This window comes from Pistacia vera, unplaced genomic scaffold, assembly GCF_008641045.1.
Source record: "Pistacia vera cultivar Batoury unplaced genomic scaffold, PisVer_v2 Contig1268, whole genome shotgun sequence".
NCBI classification, from domain to species: domain Eukaryota; kingdom Viridiplantae; phylum Streptophyta; class Magnoliopsida; order Sapindales; family Anacardiaceae; genus Pistacia; species Pistacia vera.
This window is the reverse complement of record NW_022195323.1, coordinates 376,562-393,833: the sequence shown is the minus strand read 5'-3', so window position 1 is coordinate 393,833 and position 17,272 is coordinate 376,562. Positions and strand designations below refer to the sequence as shown.

Here is a 17,272-nt window from a genome sequence, read left to right as displayed (position 1 = left end):
ATGCTTTTTCAAATAAAGAGGGAGTTACTCTTACATCATAGTAATAAACTCTAGGGGTTTTGTAATATTTTACCGCTTTGCTCTAAAAAAATTGTAAAAACCGGTGTTCTAAATATGATACGACGTCACTTTGATGTATTAGCTAATTTTAATAATAGCCCGAGATTTTTAAATCAAACCCCCGCGTTCCAGGTACCGGACTTTTTATCACTTATTACCTGATATTATTTAAAAAATTAACACTTACTACCCTTATGTGTGATGCCGTCAAAGAAAAAGTAACGGTTTATAAGTATTTTATTATTTTAGCCTTTGTCGTGGTAGGAAAACAGTAATGACTATAATATCTTAAATAGAATTAAAGAAATCGCATGTCCCCCTTTGCCCTCCCAATGTCGTTGCACAACTTCTTCTCATCTTTCCTTCGACAACAACCCACCCTCGTACCCCGTTGCAACTAGATCCAACCTCCCCAACCGCTAAGACATTATGGGTAAAGTGGAAAATTACCTTGTTACCCCTAAGTTATTAGTAATTATTTTTGACGGTGTAAGACGTGAGGGTAGTAAGTGTTGAAAGTCCCATATCTGCCACATTTGAATGATGTGAAAATCTAGGGTTGGTTTGTGAAATTAGCCATTACAGAAGTCAATAAAGGGTTTTACAAAACCTCCATCGCGCGATTTCTTCCCCGGGAATCGCACTCTGAAATCCGCATTCTTCATCTGCCGGAAATAGCCGCCGGAAGCTTCTCGCCGTCGTCGCTTTACCACCGGTGGGCGCGAGGTTATGCCTTTCTCCGCCGGAGAGGTTTGACTTCTCCCAACACATTGTAATATTCAATTTTCTCATGTTATCTGATCAAATTTAAAAAGATTAAATTTGAATTTTCAATTAAATATGAGCCGATTTTTTACTCTCGTTTCGTTTCTTACCGTTTCGCTTAACTTTGTATCATTGTTATTGTTATTTTAAAGATTTGAAATTAGATTAAATTTTGAGTATTTCTAAAGAAGAATAGCTGTAATTATGTTGTAAGAGTGAGAGTTCTTGAACTGGAACCGAGTGAAATTGAGAACTTGAGTGTCCAATTAGCGTGGCGACTTCTTTTTCTTGTGAAGCAGTCTTAAAAAATTTTGTTCTAATATTTTTGTTTTTGTTTTATTGATTTGTGCTAGAGGGGCAGTTACAGAGTTATAAGAAAACGAAATTACGTCCTCTTCTCTTATAGCATTTGGGGATTCGATTCTTGATACGGGCAACAAGAACATTTCACTGCAAACAAGAAGGATTTATTGTGGAAAACCAGTTTTCTTTGTGTTATCATGGATGTTGTAACTTCAGCAGTTGAGAAAGTAAAGGGGTTTGCAATTTCAAGCCAAAATTTCGTTAACGGCCTTCTACATCGCCCGCAAAATTCATACAGCCACAATCCGGTATTTCTCTCTCACTTTTTCATTTATTGTTTATTAACATTGTATGCTGTTGCATTCTTGCTCTTATTATTGTTCTACTATAAACCCTTGTTTATACCTTGCCCAAAACACCAATCAGGTTGTGTTTAGCTGAAATAAATGAAAGAGGTGTAATCTTAAGTGCTAAAATAGTGGGAGCAGTTCTCGAGAAATCAGACGACTATTGGTTTGGTCTTTTTTGACTTGAGTCCTTTTTTCAAATTGGGTGCAACTCTGAGGGCTATGGTTTGAGACTTTGAGCCAAGATAGCATAAAATTGAATATGCCATCCTTTTGCTGGTGATGTAGGAGAATTTAAAGTTAATTTTGACTTTCCTTTTGTAGTCCATACTTTCATTAGGATTTAGCTAATGAACGTTGCACCATAAACCCTTTTTCTATGCCCGGAAGTAGAATGGATCAATTTCATTTCAAGAATGTACGTATGTTAGGCTTTCTAGAATAATTCTTTATACATGATGTACTAGTACTCTTAATTTAAGGTTTGGGACAATGTTTAGCCTCTTTTCTTAACTAAAATGTTATGTAATTTCACAATGTAACTTTACATAGGAGAACATTTCATTTAGATTCAAGCACACATATATTTTATATCGTGTTATAAAGTCTTGAGAGCTTGTGAAATATGGTCTGTATGTACATTTGGGATCACAGTTTATCTTTGACAAAGTCGGTGCTTCCATAGGTAGCGACAAACTGCATGTTGGAGCTTTACAACTCTTCCCATGGCATTATTTTCAGATTGAAATCTTGAAGCGGTTGCAAAGAGAAGCATTCTCAGATTTGATGAAACTCAGAGACAGACAAGACAAAGTTGAGCGAGTGCTTTCCTTCTATAAAACATCCAAGGGAAGTCCATTCCAAGAAGCTAGTACTCATGTAAGGGGAGAAGTTGATTTCCTGGGAGGTATATTGATGATGAGAGATATTGATTCGCAAAATTTGGATGCACTTGATAGAGCAGGAGTTAGGACTGGGATAACTTCAAGGTTTATTTTTGAAACAAGTCTTGGGCAGAATGATAGTCTTGTAGCAGAGTTGATAGCCAGTGAAACAGGCAAAGGAAACCTTGGTGATATTTCAGGAATCCCACTTTCTCTCACAAAACTATTGTATACAGCAAATGTTAGTGATTGGTGTTCGGCAACTGCAATACCAGTGGGATCTCAATGCAGAGATTTTGATATCACTAGGAACTCTTTCCAACAGGTATTATCTGTTCTTTATATACACCTCTAGTAACCTCAGTTAGATTAACATTAAAGATCTTTCGCCTTCATATGAACTTGATTAGAGATCTTAAGCTGGAAAGAGAATGCACGTATCCTGATTCTTAATCTTTGTAATTATATTCTCCGGATGTCAAAATGTAGGACTTTTCTGCAGTATTATTTTGTCATTTATTTGTTTTGTTTCTAAGAATTCCTCTATTTGACAGATAAGTTAACTTGACTTATCATTTTTCCTTAGCGTGGTTCCATTTTCATTTTTGGAGATTGCAACTCTGTGGAATCTAGTTTTAAGTAGGATTCTTGGGTTCTCCATTTCATCACTTCAGTTGTTTTGTCATTGAAATTTTTTACTGCTCTAGATGATTTAGGTAATTAAAGAGGAATTCTTTTTTTTGTATGACAGGAAAAGGCCTCACTTATATTTCATCTTTTGAGCCACCCCTATTGAGTCAGCATAATGGTATGCTATTGGCGTAACAGTTAGAAAATCAAATGTTTGTTGCATCGTTGGCTCAATCTGTTTCTGGCCTGAGAATGCCCTGGGTTCTGATGGATTTGGACACTGCTTCAACACTTTTGGGCAAGTTGTTTGTCTGCTTCCAAGGAATAAGACTCTCTCTTATGGGTCTTCACCAAGTGCCTAAAGTACTGGATCACCGTCTCAGTCTCGGAGCCCTTACATTCCAGTAGGCTTTTTGAAGCAGCACAAGTCTTCTAGAGAATGGTTGAATCAGCTGCCGCTGCTCCTTGTCTTTGAGAATAACACCCCGGAAATGCCCTCAACTGGATCTATTGCTCTGAAGCTGGAATCAGAGCTTGATGACAGTACAAAAGTTGGAGTTTGGATTGAAGTGCAAAACTCAACTACAAGCATCTCCGCTGGGCTGTCACCGTGTCTGATAATCCCGAAGATGATATAGGATGGGGAGTAAGTCTCAGTGGGATTGAGGTCCTAGAGATGGGACCAATACCAGTTTGAATCTTTTGCAGATCTTAGTGTTAGGGAAGAATTCAACTTGAAACCAGGTGTTGCATATGTTGGATGGAGATGCCAAAACACTCGCCCTTATGCTTCGATGTAACTGGTCTCTCTGATTACCCTCGGGTTCCGGATATCCTTTTTGTATATTTTGTAGTTTTAGCACCTTCTTTTGAGTAGATTTGGAGCTAGAAGAAAAAGAGAGAAGTGTTCATCACGGTGGGATGTATTTTAGTCACCTACAAGATCTAACTAAACTGGTCTGAACACCTTATTCTAAAATATCATATGGTTATCAGAATATTGTGGCTCGTAGTCTTGTACTACAATTAATATTTTATGTCATCTATAATTTTTTATAATTCTCATTTATTTTTATAATTATATTATTGATATATATTAAATTAAAAAATAATTGACATGTATATAATAATTATGGTACGTTTGATGTTGTACTCGGACATACCAATATATGACATGTACTATACTAAATTCGTGGTAGGGAAAATAAAAAAGGTAGAGAAATTACCTTCGTCCAAGTAGTGCGGAACCTTCAACTTCAAATATCTGAAAGTGGATCCGAACGAACCATCTGGACTTGGAATTTAATTGAATTTGTGGTCATGACTCATGACAAAGACAGAGAATTAAGGGCAAAATCAGAAAGAGATGGCGATGAGATTATCTTAAAAATGCATGCAGTCAACGGTAGCTTTGTGGGTCAGTCAAGATGATAAGGTGAAATTGATGGGTGCTGAGAAATTATATAGGTGAGGTTCTTGAGAATTCAACTACACCAAGTGCTCTCATCAATATTGCTTTCCTAATCACCTCTATCATGTGTGACGATAGAAACTCTTTGATATATTATTTAATAGGCAAAAAAAATTAGATTATAAGTATTTGAGATATATTTAATGGATCTCTCAATATGACAACATTCATTGTGTAAAAAATGAATTTATAAATAAGAAAAATCTTGATATAAATAATACTGGATTTCTCTGTCACGCTATTTGAGAAACGAAATGGGTTGGCCCAGAACTATTGTATGAGGCACATATAATAAAAATCATACAAGTATTTTTCAGCTCAGAAATTTGGGAAACGAAATGGGTTGGGCCAGAGTTATTGTATAGAGGCACAATATAATCAAAGTCATACTACCCCTTTAGTGGTGTTGGAAGTGTAGAATTTACCAAAGGACATATATAAATGGAATGTTGTCAGGTGATAATGGTTGTTGTATTTGTTGACAGCAGCAATAAATAATCACACGACCACCAATAATGGTAAACGCATCTAAGCTTTTTCTGTTGCTTTTGTGTCCTTTGCAACACGGAAACCTAAATGGGCTTTTGACGCTCTTCTTACCGGGGCTTCATTAAATCCTATTTTCATTACACAGAATCAGTTTTTTTTTTTTTTTAATACCAGGGTATTTGGGCCAGTTTACGTATACTTTAATTAATCTCCTAAGCCTATAAAGGTCTTATAAGTCTAATTTTTTTATAAGTCACAAATATGATAGGAATCCCAAGGTAATTTAAAGAAGTTAATAAATAAGAAAACTTTCTCATTATGAGGCCAATCCCTTAGGATTAATCGAAGTTCATATTAGGTTCGCTAAAACATAATGCACAAGTACAATTACCATTGTGTTGGGCTTGGGCAACATTACCCTCACTTACCACCCACCCTTAGATCTTCGTACAAGGTATCTCTCCATCTAATCTTAAATTGAATTTCGTATATAAATGGATATAAATATTTCTCACTTTTCTCATTGATACTAGTATATAATTTCAAGTGATTATAACTTCTTCAATGCTACTCTACTCATGTATCTAGAAAGTATAATGCATATTAGTAGTTAATAGATAGAATTTGTTATTGTTTAAGTAACATACTCTTTCCCAGGTGGAATAGGTCGGGCCGTTACTGTGCTTTCAACGAGTACTAAACCCAAGCTTAAGGCCTTATTGTTTGAAGAGACAAAAGCCAAGCCCATTTATTGAACGTTCGTGCAATGGGCTTAGGCTCATTTTATAAATTGTTAAGATTTAATATTACTTGATAGGCAATAATGAATTGAATAATTACCTGTAGTCGAAACCGCATAAAATAATGAGAAATGCATCTCCTTAGTAATTTTTCAAAGATGCTAATTCAAATGAAATGGAGGGTAAAATTGACAATAGATTGAATTGGAATTTTCTTACTAATGAATGGAAAGAATATATGCACGCTTGAAGTACTTTTTAAATTGTACATATAAATTTTCAATTTCAAATTTGATTAGTGCTCCACCTTTTCAATGCAAAATTAATATATTAATACCTTATTGAATAAACACACACATAACAACAATAAGTTAGTTAATAGTTGAATTGTAAGATTAATTTTAAATTTTTTACAATTTATCTAGAAACCACAAAGCAAAAGTTATTGTTTTAAGTGCATGTATGTTCACTGTTTAACTATAGAATCAGGACAAACCATAATATATGACATGACACAAATAATATAATTATATATTTATATGATACAGTTTGATGTGATAATGAATATAACCTTTACTTAAAGTCAGTAATACAATCAAATAGAATGATATATCCTTAAGTTTGTCTTCTATAAATTGCGGCTATCCCGACAATTATATAAAATAAAAATAAAAAAATTATCCTTTAAATATTATAACTAACAAAAAATGGAGATCTTAAATATATAATTATATTTTATATGATACAGTTTGATGCGAAAATGAATGTAATCTTTATTTAAAGTCAGTAAGTACAATCAATAGAATGATATATATCTTAAGATTTGTCGATCTATAAATTGCGGCTATCCCGACAATATAATATAAAAAAAATTTAAAAATTATCCTTTAAAATATTATAACCAACAAAAATGGAGATCTTAATAGTGAATTGAAATATCATAAATAGGATCAATTTGAATCTTCAAAGCCAAGCGATGACAAAATTTTAATATTCTCAATAATTACTTCTCCTTCCATTTGGTCAAATTTGCGGCTTAAGATTACTTAAATATATCAAATTAAAGAACATTAAAAAAAGAGAAGCAAAAAAAAAAAAAATAAAAAAAAAAAAAAAAAAAAAAAAAAAAAAAAGGAAAACTTAAATTGATAACAAATTGAAACAGCAACAGACGTAGTCGTTGAGACTTGACAATAGCTTTAAAAGTGCATACACAAGAATTGAAGTCCCTCAAATCGAACAAATAAAATTGTGGCCGCCAGCCCGACAACGCGATGTGGTTTTTCTGGTTTTACCCAAATGATAATTACCCAAGTCAGCCATTAGAATAATTTTCAAGATTTAATTGAATTTGGCATCTTATTTGCTGGACGGGTTTTAGTCACAAGGGTCCCATCGCATCATAACTACATCTGGACATGCATGCAAAACGGAGCTAGCGAGGGGAAATGGGTTCATGAACATATACTGTCTATGACAGAAGTCACTCACATTAATCAACCACGTACACGGAATCACACTACAATATTCTCTTTTTGGAAATTTCTGTAACCCATCATTAAATCCCATACAAATATTATGTAATTATTCAATTAACTCCATATAGATTCATTAATAAGCAATAAATATAAATAAACGATAATGCCGACATCGTATTCATATAATAAGGTCCTAGGTGGTTCCTGTGTCGGTCTGAGCCATGTGCAACCTATGGCTATAACATGTTCTCAGCCACGTGGGGTAGTAGACTTTTAATGAAAATTTTAAATACAGTTTTTCAATCAATATTATTAATTCAATTTCTGAGAGATTTTTTTAATCCACGATCATGTTTTAACTTTAAGATATAAGATATTTTAAAATTTACACCGCATTCAATGGTTATAAATCTTTCATTAATCCAATTATTAACTAGATATTTCCACTGCTCGATTGATATCAGTTCCTATTAATTAAAATCTAAATTAAAAAAGAGTCTTCTTCTTCTTCTTTTTTTATTTAACAAACGTGAAACATCATATGTATATCTTATATAATGAATAATTATATTCTTCATTTAACACTATGAGTGTATTAAAAGATAATATATCAAACCCTTGTTGGAATATTTGAAATATGAGTTGAGCTTTAACTAAAACACGTAAAAGAAGAGTTGCTTTGCTAAGGTGAATGCCTTTGTTTCAAGGATAAAAGGGGAATTGTGAGTATGGACAAAACCAAACTAATTATGCCTAGACTAAAAATGAATCAAACAAGTAATTAATGATTTTCTTTTTTAAAACAAAATTATGATAATGTGTTGGTATAAATTTGCCAGTGAAAATGTGCAACTTGATCCGTTTAAGAAAAATCGGCCATATTTGTCGGCGCTGATGGTAGTGCTTGATGATGAACGTGCATCACGTTTAAGCAATTGTATCCTTTTCCCCACCTCAGGTGATCCCCCCACTTCTTTGTACCACTTTCTTTACGGCCAGTGTACTGTTACTGTTCAAACGTCGGCCTAACTAATTACAAATTCTTATCTCAGTAGCATTATTAATGCACTTAATTAGGCTGGTTAAAGCCTCGCCATTGCATAACTTCTAAGATTATTAAAAGACCCATAAAAGGGTTTATTCCGAGAAATCGAAGACTTTATATGCAGATAATTAATGTGAAAGTTTCTTTTATTAGATCATCGGGTTGTAGTAATAAAATCCAATTGTGATTTTTTTGGTTAAATATCATAAAATACATGTTCAAAATCTTTAAAACATTTTGATAATATAAAAAACAAAATTGCTGACGAATGCGGGCCATTAACTTTATTTCACAGATTGTTTCAGCCAATATGTCCCGAGTCTTCGCTGTCAACAATGCACTCTGGTATAATAAATGATCGTGCTTTGCAATTTAGTCTGATTAAGATAGTGACCTTATTAGTTAGTGGCCCTTAATTTGCTGTGACAACTGAAATATTTTATTTTATTTACATTTGAAAGGAAACTGGCGCGGTACATCATTGGAGAAACGAAATGGATTGGCCCAGAGCTGTTGTATAGAGACACAATATGATAAAAATCATACCAATTATTCCAGCTCAGAAATTAATGATTTCAATCAAATTAATATAACTTAGAAGTTAAGAAAGATGCTGTGATTTGCTGCTTCATTCAATGGAGAATATACGCAAAAAGATTATACAACATAGGTGTGATGACTTGAATAGAGATGTAAAATGACGTCAACTTGAGGAGGGATTTACTATTTTACTTTGCAAATTCATGAACCACTTATTAAGTGGCTGCCCAGGGAGTTTTTACTTTTTTGAGAATAACATGCAATCGCACTGAAGGATCCTTTCGGCGATGAATCTACCCTTCTTTTTGGAGGCGACAAATCATCTTACGCAGAAATGCTACTGATTATAATCTTTGATTTTATCTTTCTATCTTTGTCTAATTTATCTCTTGGATTCAAAGAGGGGGCAAAGCTACCCAGTATCCACCGTACAAGATTATGCTTAGTTGACAATACAAACTGTCTTAAAACTTTGTTGATGCTTGATTTTGATACCAACAACTCATATGTGTAAAGTGTTAAGTTGTTCTTAGAAATTATACGCAAATGATTATGATCAAATACAATGACTGAATAGTAAATGAGAGATATTATTTTTAAAGCAATTTGGATGCCTAAAGTGAATCCTACATTCACTGTTTCTTTTATATATATGAGAGATTACTAAAAGGTCGCGTATAGCGAACAACGAGCAGAGGTAACAACTAAGTATTTAGAGAGAATATCAAGTCAGTCTTTTTTTCGTGGCTTATCTTTATTCTGAAAATAAATATTACAATCAGAATGAGGGTTTAGGATCAGAATCCCGAAAATGAGAAGGGGAGTCCTTTATTTATAGTAAATGAATTCAAGATAATGATTACAAATCTGCAAGTTGGTAGGTGTCGTGTAAATCCTTTATTGACTCCCATTAATTGGTAACTTAAGAAATATTCTCAAATTACCTGGGGCTTGGATATGTATGCAACCCTCAATCATTCATAGATAAAACCTGAATTTGTTAAGTTGATGATAATCATACTCTTTCTATCATAAAACGACGTGACAACTCTTAAACAGTATAAAATCTTTCTGAACTCTGATTAGTGTCTACTGACGTAGGCTAACACCAACCCTAAGTTTTGTAGTCATAACAAGCCTAAAATTTCAAGAGCGTGCCAATGCAACAGTATACGGCTAGAGAGTAGAGGCGCCCTTTTTTATCGTAACCGAAGGCAAGTGGAATAAGTGAGGTTGTCGTGTAAAATAAGTTGCAGTCCACATAAATATACAGTATGTTACGGATGGGCCTGATGCCTGGCTGTTGTAACTTTTATTATGATCACTACGTTGACTGATAAGTCTAGACTACTATATAGTCTATACTGGCTCGGGTTTATTACAAACTTGGAAAATAAACATGTTTGCACATAGCCATAGAATGAGAATATGGGAAAAAGGGGTGTATCGAACTGTACAATGTAATTAATGTACGAAAAGTATACACTATACATGAAAGTATTAAGGACGTACATTGACTTCTCGCCCATTGATTACTTTTCCTCTCCACTGAATATCTAGCTAATTAAGTCAATCTATCATCTTCAGCTCTAGCAAAATTCCCACAACCTTAAAAAATGGTCTTATTTTTAACAAAATCCATGTATTAACGTCCAACAAAACTTCTTGTTTCTATTCCTTTAAAATAAAAATAAATTAATGTGGGGTTATAGTCATTTCACCGACTGAAATTTAAAGTGCTGGATTAGACAGGCAAATGGACACCCGTGACCATTACCAAAACAGTTATCGGATAATCAAACAGCTTATTTCAATTGACAAGCCTCACCGAGGAGAAGTCAGCTCAATTTTTTTTTTATCTGAATTATGTCACGCATTTACGACAACCAAGTCTCACGTGGTTACTAATTAGAGTACAAAATTTGTCACTTCTGTAACTCTTTTTAATTAATTAAATTGAAAAGTTTGTATCTCATCATGGTTTTTTCCTTTTCTACATAATCTGATTTACACGAGTTTTGTTTTATTTATGCAACCACTAATTACATGATTTAAATGAAGAATTATTTAATAACGGCTTTAATATTTATGTTTTATTATACATAAATTTCAAGCAGGCATGCTTAACGCCTTAACAGATAGGGTTACTGTTATTCTATTCCAATATTGAGTTAGACAGAGGTTAACGTTATTATGAAAGATTCATAATATTTGAATGAATTAAAGTTTGTTTAGTTGTTAATTAATATACTTATCAAATTAGGTTCTGATTGGAGCAAACTTGTCACGCAATATGTGTTTTGGTTGCAGTGAGACATTAACGTAATTAACCTTATAAACATGTATCACACTTGCACAATAGATCTTTAAATCATGCTCTCTTGAGATTACTGTTTAGTTCATATCTAAGTTATGATTAAAAATAGAGTTTACTTTTTTCCACTCAAATAATACACTTTTCCACTCACATATTTTTAAAATACTACTTTACTATTTAAATTTATATTCCAATAACGAATAGAGAACAAACTCCGTTTAGATTATTGAAGTTTTTGAAGAAAGGAGACTTATAAGTCTTTTTATGGTTGGGATTGATCGAAAGTCGATAATTGGCCGAGTTGGCAGGAGTAGGATTTGAAGGGTTTTGATGAATGGTGATTGGGGAAGAGAGTGATGGTGGTATGGGGTTACAATGATGTTAGGATTGAAAATAAGATATAAATTTAGACAATAAAATGATATTTTAAAAATTTGTGAGTATAAAAGTATCATTAAACCCTTATTTGGATTGGAAAAAGTTATTTACTCTTAAAAATAAGATCTGTGTAACAATAATTGTATACGTCATTATCCTTAACCTTAAACATCGCTTAGAAAGCAAAGAAGAGACTTTGTTTGTTAAATTATTGTAAATCACTTTCATAACAAATATTTTAAGTATAATTAAATCACTAGATGTAAATATCATTTACTGTACAAGGAAAACCGACGCTTTGTCTGGCTGGTTCAGTGGACTTCCAACTAACGTGATTCTTAAACAAATTCTAGTAATCACACGTCATCCGCTGAATCAGAAGGAGTACTTGAAATGAAATTACAGGATTACCCTTTTTTACTTTTTCCAGGAAAGTGACAACTGATGTATGGGAGAATGGAATTATCAAATCTTGTCCTAGCCGGTGCCCTTATATAGTAAAACGATGACTGCCCTTGGAGAATAATCAAGTAATATTTCAAAGTTTAAATTAATTGACCCAATAAAGAATCTGAAAATAAACTAGTCGATAAAAATAATGTTTTGCTTGATAAAACAATATTACATATCACATGTTACGAGCTAGACAGCTAGTTGGTGGATGGGCAAGGATGAGTAACGTCTAAGTGTTGCTACTTTCCATGTCCAGGAATTAAAGGTTAATATCTTATCCATTTAATAAATTAGTAATAATTTGTGGTGGATCTCTACCTGTTGCATAGATGTTGTAGACTTGTAGCCTATTCTAGTAAAGTCATACGCAGTTTTTAAAATATCATGGNACCAATATATGACATGTACTATACTAAATTCGTGGTAGGGAAAAATAAAAAAAGGTAGAGAAATTACCTTCGTCCGAAAAAGTGTGAAACCTTCAACTTCAAATATCTGAAAGTGGATCCGAACGAACCATCTGGACTTGGAATTTAATTGAATTTGTGGTCATGACTCATGACAAAGACAGAGAAATTAAAGGGCAAAATCAGAAAGAGATGGCGATGAGATTATCTTAAAAATGCATGCAGTCAACGGTAGCTTTGTGGGTCAGTCAAGATGATAAGGTGAAATTGATGGGTGCTGAGAAATTATATAGGTGAGGTTCTTGAGAATTCAATGACAATCTCATCAATATTGCTTTTCCTAATCACCTCTATCATGTGTGACGATAGAAACTCTTTGATATATTATTTAATAGGCAAAAAAAATTAGATTATAAGTATTTGAGATATATTTAATGGATCTCTCAGATATGACAACATTCATTGTGTAAAAAATGAATTTATAAAATGAAGAAAAATCTTGAATATAAATAATACTGGATTTCTCTGTCACGCTATTTGAGAAACGAAATGGGTTGGCCCAGAACTATTGTATAGAGGCACAATATAATAAAAATCATACTAAGTATTTCAGCTCAGAAATTTGGGAAACGAAATGGGTTGGGCCAGAGTTATTGTATAGAGGCACAATATAATCAAAGTCATACTACCCNGGGTTCTGGGTCCAGTTATACAAATACGATGATGTACAATGAGAATAACGCCAATAATGGCAATTCCAAGCAAAGTCCCTCTCAAGTCTCAACAAGATAAAATCTAATCAAAGATTAACATAGAAAAACCATGTCTAGATAGTTTGGTTTGTTTGAAACTTTTAAATGTATTATTTAAAAAGTTTTCAGTTCAAATCTTCATAACTATTAATAAGAGGTAACCACTAACCATTAAAGGTTTATCTGACTATTAATTTTAGAATCCCGATAAACTTATCGAGACATACTAAGTTGATTTGAACACTCTTGGATATATACATATAATTGACTCATATATTTAATGTCACTCCAAACCCCAGTTTGTTTTACTTTCAAAGGATAAAAGAATGTTCAATTATCTATGTTATATGTTGATGCTTGATTTTGACACCAACAAAACGCACGTGCGAGATGTTGAGTTGACCCATAAAACACACATGAAAGCAAGAGAATCGAGAGCAAATGCAGTAAGAAAGGAGTTTTAAAGTGGTTCGGATGCTAAGGAAGCAAGTCCTACGTCCACTAATGTTTGTATTAATGATAAAGGTCAGGTCGCTTCAGCCGACTAACTTTACAATGATAATACAAGGTATCAAATGTTGTATATTCTAGAGTAAACTGTTGACGCTTGATTTTGGACGCCAACTACTCGCACGTGAGAAATGCTAAGTGGACTTAGGAATCACACGTGATGGATCCATGAGATTTGAATATGAAACTAAGATTATATATGTTGCAGAAAACATAAATAAAAGATTGGCAAGAGGGGTTTTTATAGTGGCTCGGATGCAATAAGCGACTCTTACATCCACTATTATTTTATTGATTTCTGACTATTTCTATGATTTTGCCTGTAAGGCATACAAAGATGAAGAAATACAGTGTTTACAGAGAGAGAATGAAATGAAGCTTAAATATCAGCTCAACCTCCTTCTTCGGGAAGAGGAGCGCCCATTTATACACCTAAACACTCAATGTAATGAGTGTTTTGAAAGTTGTCTTGACACATGGAAGGCTCTCGTCCATTCATTTCTTGAAATGAGATAGAGTTGGTGTGAATATCTTTGAGGAGATATGGGCTTGGCAACACATTTATTAGGCTGACATAAGCGTGACTTTTGAGGCATAACAGAAGCCTCCCAGTTTTTGAAGTGCGTAATCGCGCTTCAGAAACTCAAGTCTTTGATCTGAATGGCTGCAGTCTTGAACTGAAGAGTTCGAACTGAAATCTTTTAGGAGCACGACCTGAAATCTGTTAGGAAAACGACCTGAAATCTGGCAGGAGCACGACCTGAAATCTGTTAGGAGCACGACCTGAAAGGTCATAACGAGCTCAACTTGAGAGCAAAATGACCTCGACCTGAGAGGTCAAAACGAGCTCAATGAGAAAAACGACCTCAATCTGAGAGGTCAAAACGATCTCGACCTGAGAGGTCAAAACGAGCTCAATGAGCAAAAGACATCATCTTGAGAGGTCAAAACGACCTGAATGAACAAAACAAGCTCAATCTGAGAGGTCAAAACGACATCGACTTGAGAGGTCAAGACGACTTCAGCCTGAAAGGTCAAAACGACATCGATCTAAGAGATCAAAACGACCTCGACTTGAGAGATCAAAACGACCTCGTCCTGAGAAGTCAAAACGACCTCGACCTGAAAAGGTCAAAACAAGCTCGACCTGAAAAGGTCAAAACGAGCTCGACCTGAAAGGTCAAAACGAGCTCAGTGAGAGGTCAAAACGAGCTCAACCTGAAAAGGTCATGACGAGCTCGACCTAAAAAGGTCATGACGAGCTCGACCTGAGAGCACAAGAGATCAGCAATCTCAGCGTGTGATCAGCGATCTGAACACGCGATTTGAAGCTAAAGATCAGTAATCTGAAGTCGAGGATCAAGACGGCATGGGCGTGCGATCTGCGATCTGGCCACGTGATTAGAGAACTCTGATGCGTGCGATCTGCGATCTGGCCATGCGATTGGAGAATTCTGATGTGTGCGATCTGCGATCTGGCCACGCGATCAGAGAATTCTAACGCGTGCGATCTACGACCTGGCCACACGATAGGAGAACTCTGACGCATGCGATCTGGCCAAGCGATCGGAGAACTCTGACGCGTGTGATCTGGCCATGCGATTGGAGAATTCTAACGTGTGCGATCTGCGATCTGGCCACACGATTGGAGAATTCTGACTCAGGTTTGAGATCTGAGCACGCCATCAAGGAACTTGGATGCAGGTTTGAGAATCGGATTTGCATGGGCCACCAAACTGTTGACGCTTGATTTTGGACGCCAACTACTTCACGTGAGAAGCGCTAAGTGGACTTAGGAATCACACGTGATGGATCCATGAGATTTGAATATGGAGTTGAGATTATATATGTTGCAGAAAACACAAATAAAAGATTGGCAAGAGGGGTTTTTATAGTGGTTCGGATGCAACAAGCGACTCCTGCATCCACTGTTATTTTATTTATCTCTGACTATTTCTATGATTTTGCCCGTAAGAAATACAGTGTTTACAGAGAGAGAATAAAATGAAGCTCAAATCTCAGCCCAACCTCTTTCTTCGTGAAGAGGAGTGCCTATTTATACACCTAAACACTCAATGTAATGAGTGTTTTATAAGTTGTCTTGACACATGGAAGACTCTCATCCATTCATTTCTTGAAATGAGATAAAGTTGGTGTAAATATCTTCGAGGAGATATGGGCTTAACAACATATTTATTAGGCTGACATAAGCGTGACTTTTGAGGCATAACATTATAGAATAATGAAATAAAAACAAGATCTGAAATGTTGGAAGAAAACAAAGTAGCTTGGAGAATTAATAATAAAATTAATTTTCAAGCTATAAAACAAAATGGTCATTACGTCTACCATTCCAAAATGCCCTAAATTTAGATAGATTGTATTCCTTCTTTATTACCCCACCATATATATTATCAACCATTAATTCCAATCAAATTCGAATCACAATCACATTAAAAATTCGGACGCAATTTTCCAACGTATGGCATAAGCCAAGATTCCATTTTCTGGTAACAACAAAAACAGTTAACATCACTTTTCTTGGAAGTACGTTTATTGTAAAACTGAATTAAAAACTGTATTTATCTTAAAACTGCGTTACAGAAGTTGCGTAAAAGAAAACTGACCTATGGCTAATTAAAATTAATTGTGGCGCATAATAGTTTGTTGGGCCTTTTTAAAGTAAATATAATAAGTCAAAAATGTTATTTCATGGCTTAATTCAATTATAAGATTACTATATGCTTGATTTACTTTAATACCTTTAGATACTCAATAAATTCTATATAGTCATAAAAAATTATATTTCCAACTTAGAATAATTATAAATAAGAATAAACTTCACATTGTAATAAGTTATAATTTTTCTAATTTCTGTCTTAAATAAAGTTGCCTCCACATAGTAATAATTATGTATTACAAAAAAAATATAGTATTTGTTACTTTAAAAGTTTAAGATAAGATAAAATATTTATTTAAAGTTATTTGGGAGAATGATTTTTGCTTTAGAGTTGTTACCACATCTTCTCAGGCTTGAATATTTTATTGTTAAAGCCAAAATATTTATAACTTCTTAAGTATGGTTGGAGCCAAGGTTCTGAAAACCGGACCGGATGATCCAATCGGTCAAACCGGTCAAACTAAAAACCAGACCCTTGAACGGGTCATTATCTGGTCTGATTTTCAGAACATTGGTTGGAGCTTCTTGCCACAATTTTCTTTGTATTTCCGTACTATCATTCTCATGATTATTTTTTTTCTTTTCTTGTGTAATTGTAGCAATGATTTATTCTTCAGTTAAAATATACATAACTTGTTGCTCATTTGAATGATTGAAGAAGACATTAATATCCATTCGATTAGTGTATTGAAGTTGTCAAATCTGATCACTCAATTCTACAATGACTATTTGATTCTTCTCATCCACTTTATTTATAACCTGTAATTTATCAACATCAGGGGTCCCAATTTTGTAATACTTAAAACAATTGATAATTGTCTGTGACTTCACATCAATTTAACCATGCAGTAACTATATTTACTATTCCATCAAGGACATTTATCTTTGCTGATTCCACGACACAATATTCTATTCGTTTAAAAAGTAGGCAATTGAAGTGCTGAATTAAAATCCTAATATTATTAAAACACGAACTGAAATCCTAATTCTATATTACTAAAATATGAATTATAAAATAAAAAA

General features: G+C 34.0%; 1 protein-coding gene across 1 annotated transcript; it reads left to right on the top strand.

Moving 5' to 3' along the window:
- The first annotated feature begins 425 nt into the window (after positions 1–425).
- On the top strand, positions 426–3,397 carry LOC116121471. Its single transcript, XM_031407428.1, has 4 exons — positions 426–832; positions 1,179–1,436; positions 2,217–2,684; positions 3,188–3,397. The coding sequence occupies exons 2-4, from the start codon at positions 1,326–1,328 to the stop codon at positions 3,395–3,397; spliced, it is 789 nt and encodes a 262-aa protein (XP_031263288.1). The 5' UTR covers positions 426–832; positions 1,179–1,325.
- The last annotated feature ends 13,875 nt before the right edge of the window (positions 3,398–17,272 follow it).

What these genes read in the sequence shown, in the direction of transcription:
- LOC116121471 (XM_031407428.1), top strand. Translation starts at nt 1,326, where the DNA reads ATGGATGTTGTAACTTCAGCAGTTGAGAAAGTAAAGGGGTTTGCAATT. An exon ending in ATTCATACAGCCACAATCCG is followed by an intron (nt 1,437 to 2,216) that starts GTATTTCTCTCT and finishes CATTATTTTCAG; the next exon opens with ATTGAAATCTTGAAGCGGTT. An exon ending in CTAGGAACTCTTTCCAACAG is followed by an intron (nt 2,685 to 3,187) that starts GTATTATCTGTT and finishes TTGGCGTAACAG; the next exon opens with TTAGAAAATCAAATGTTTGT.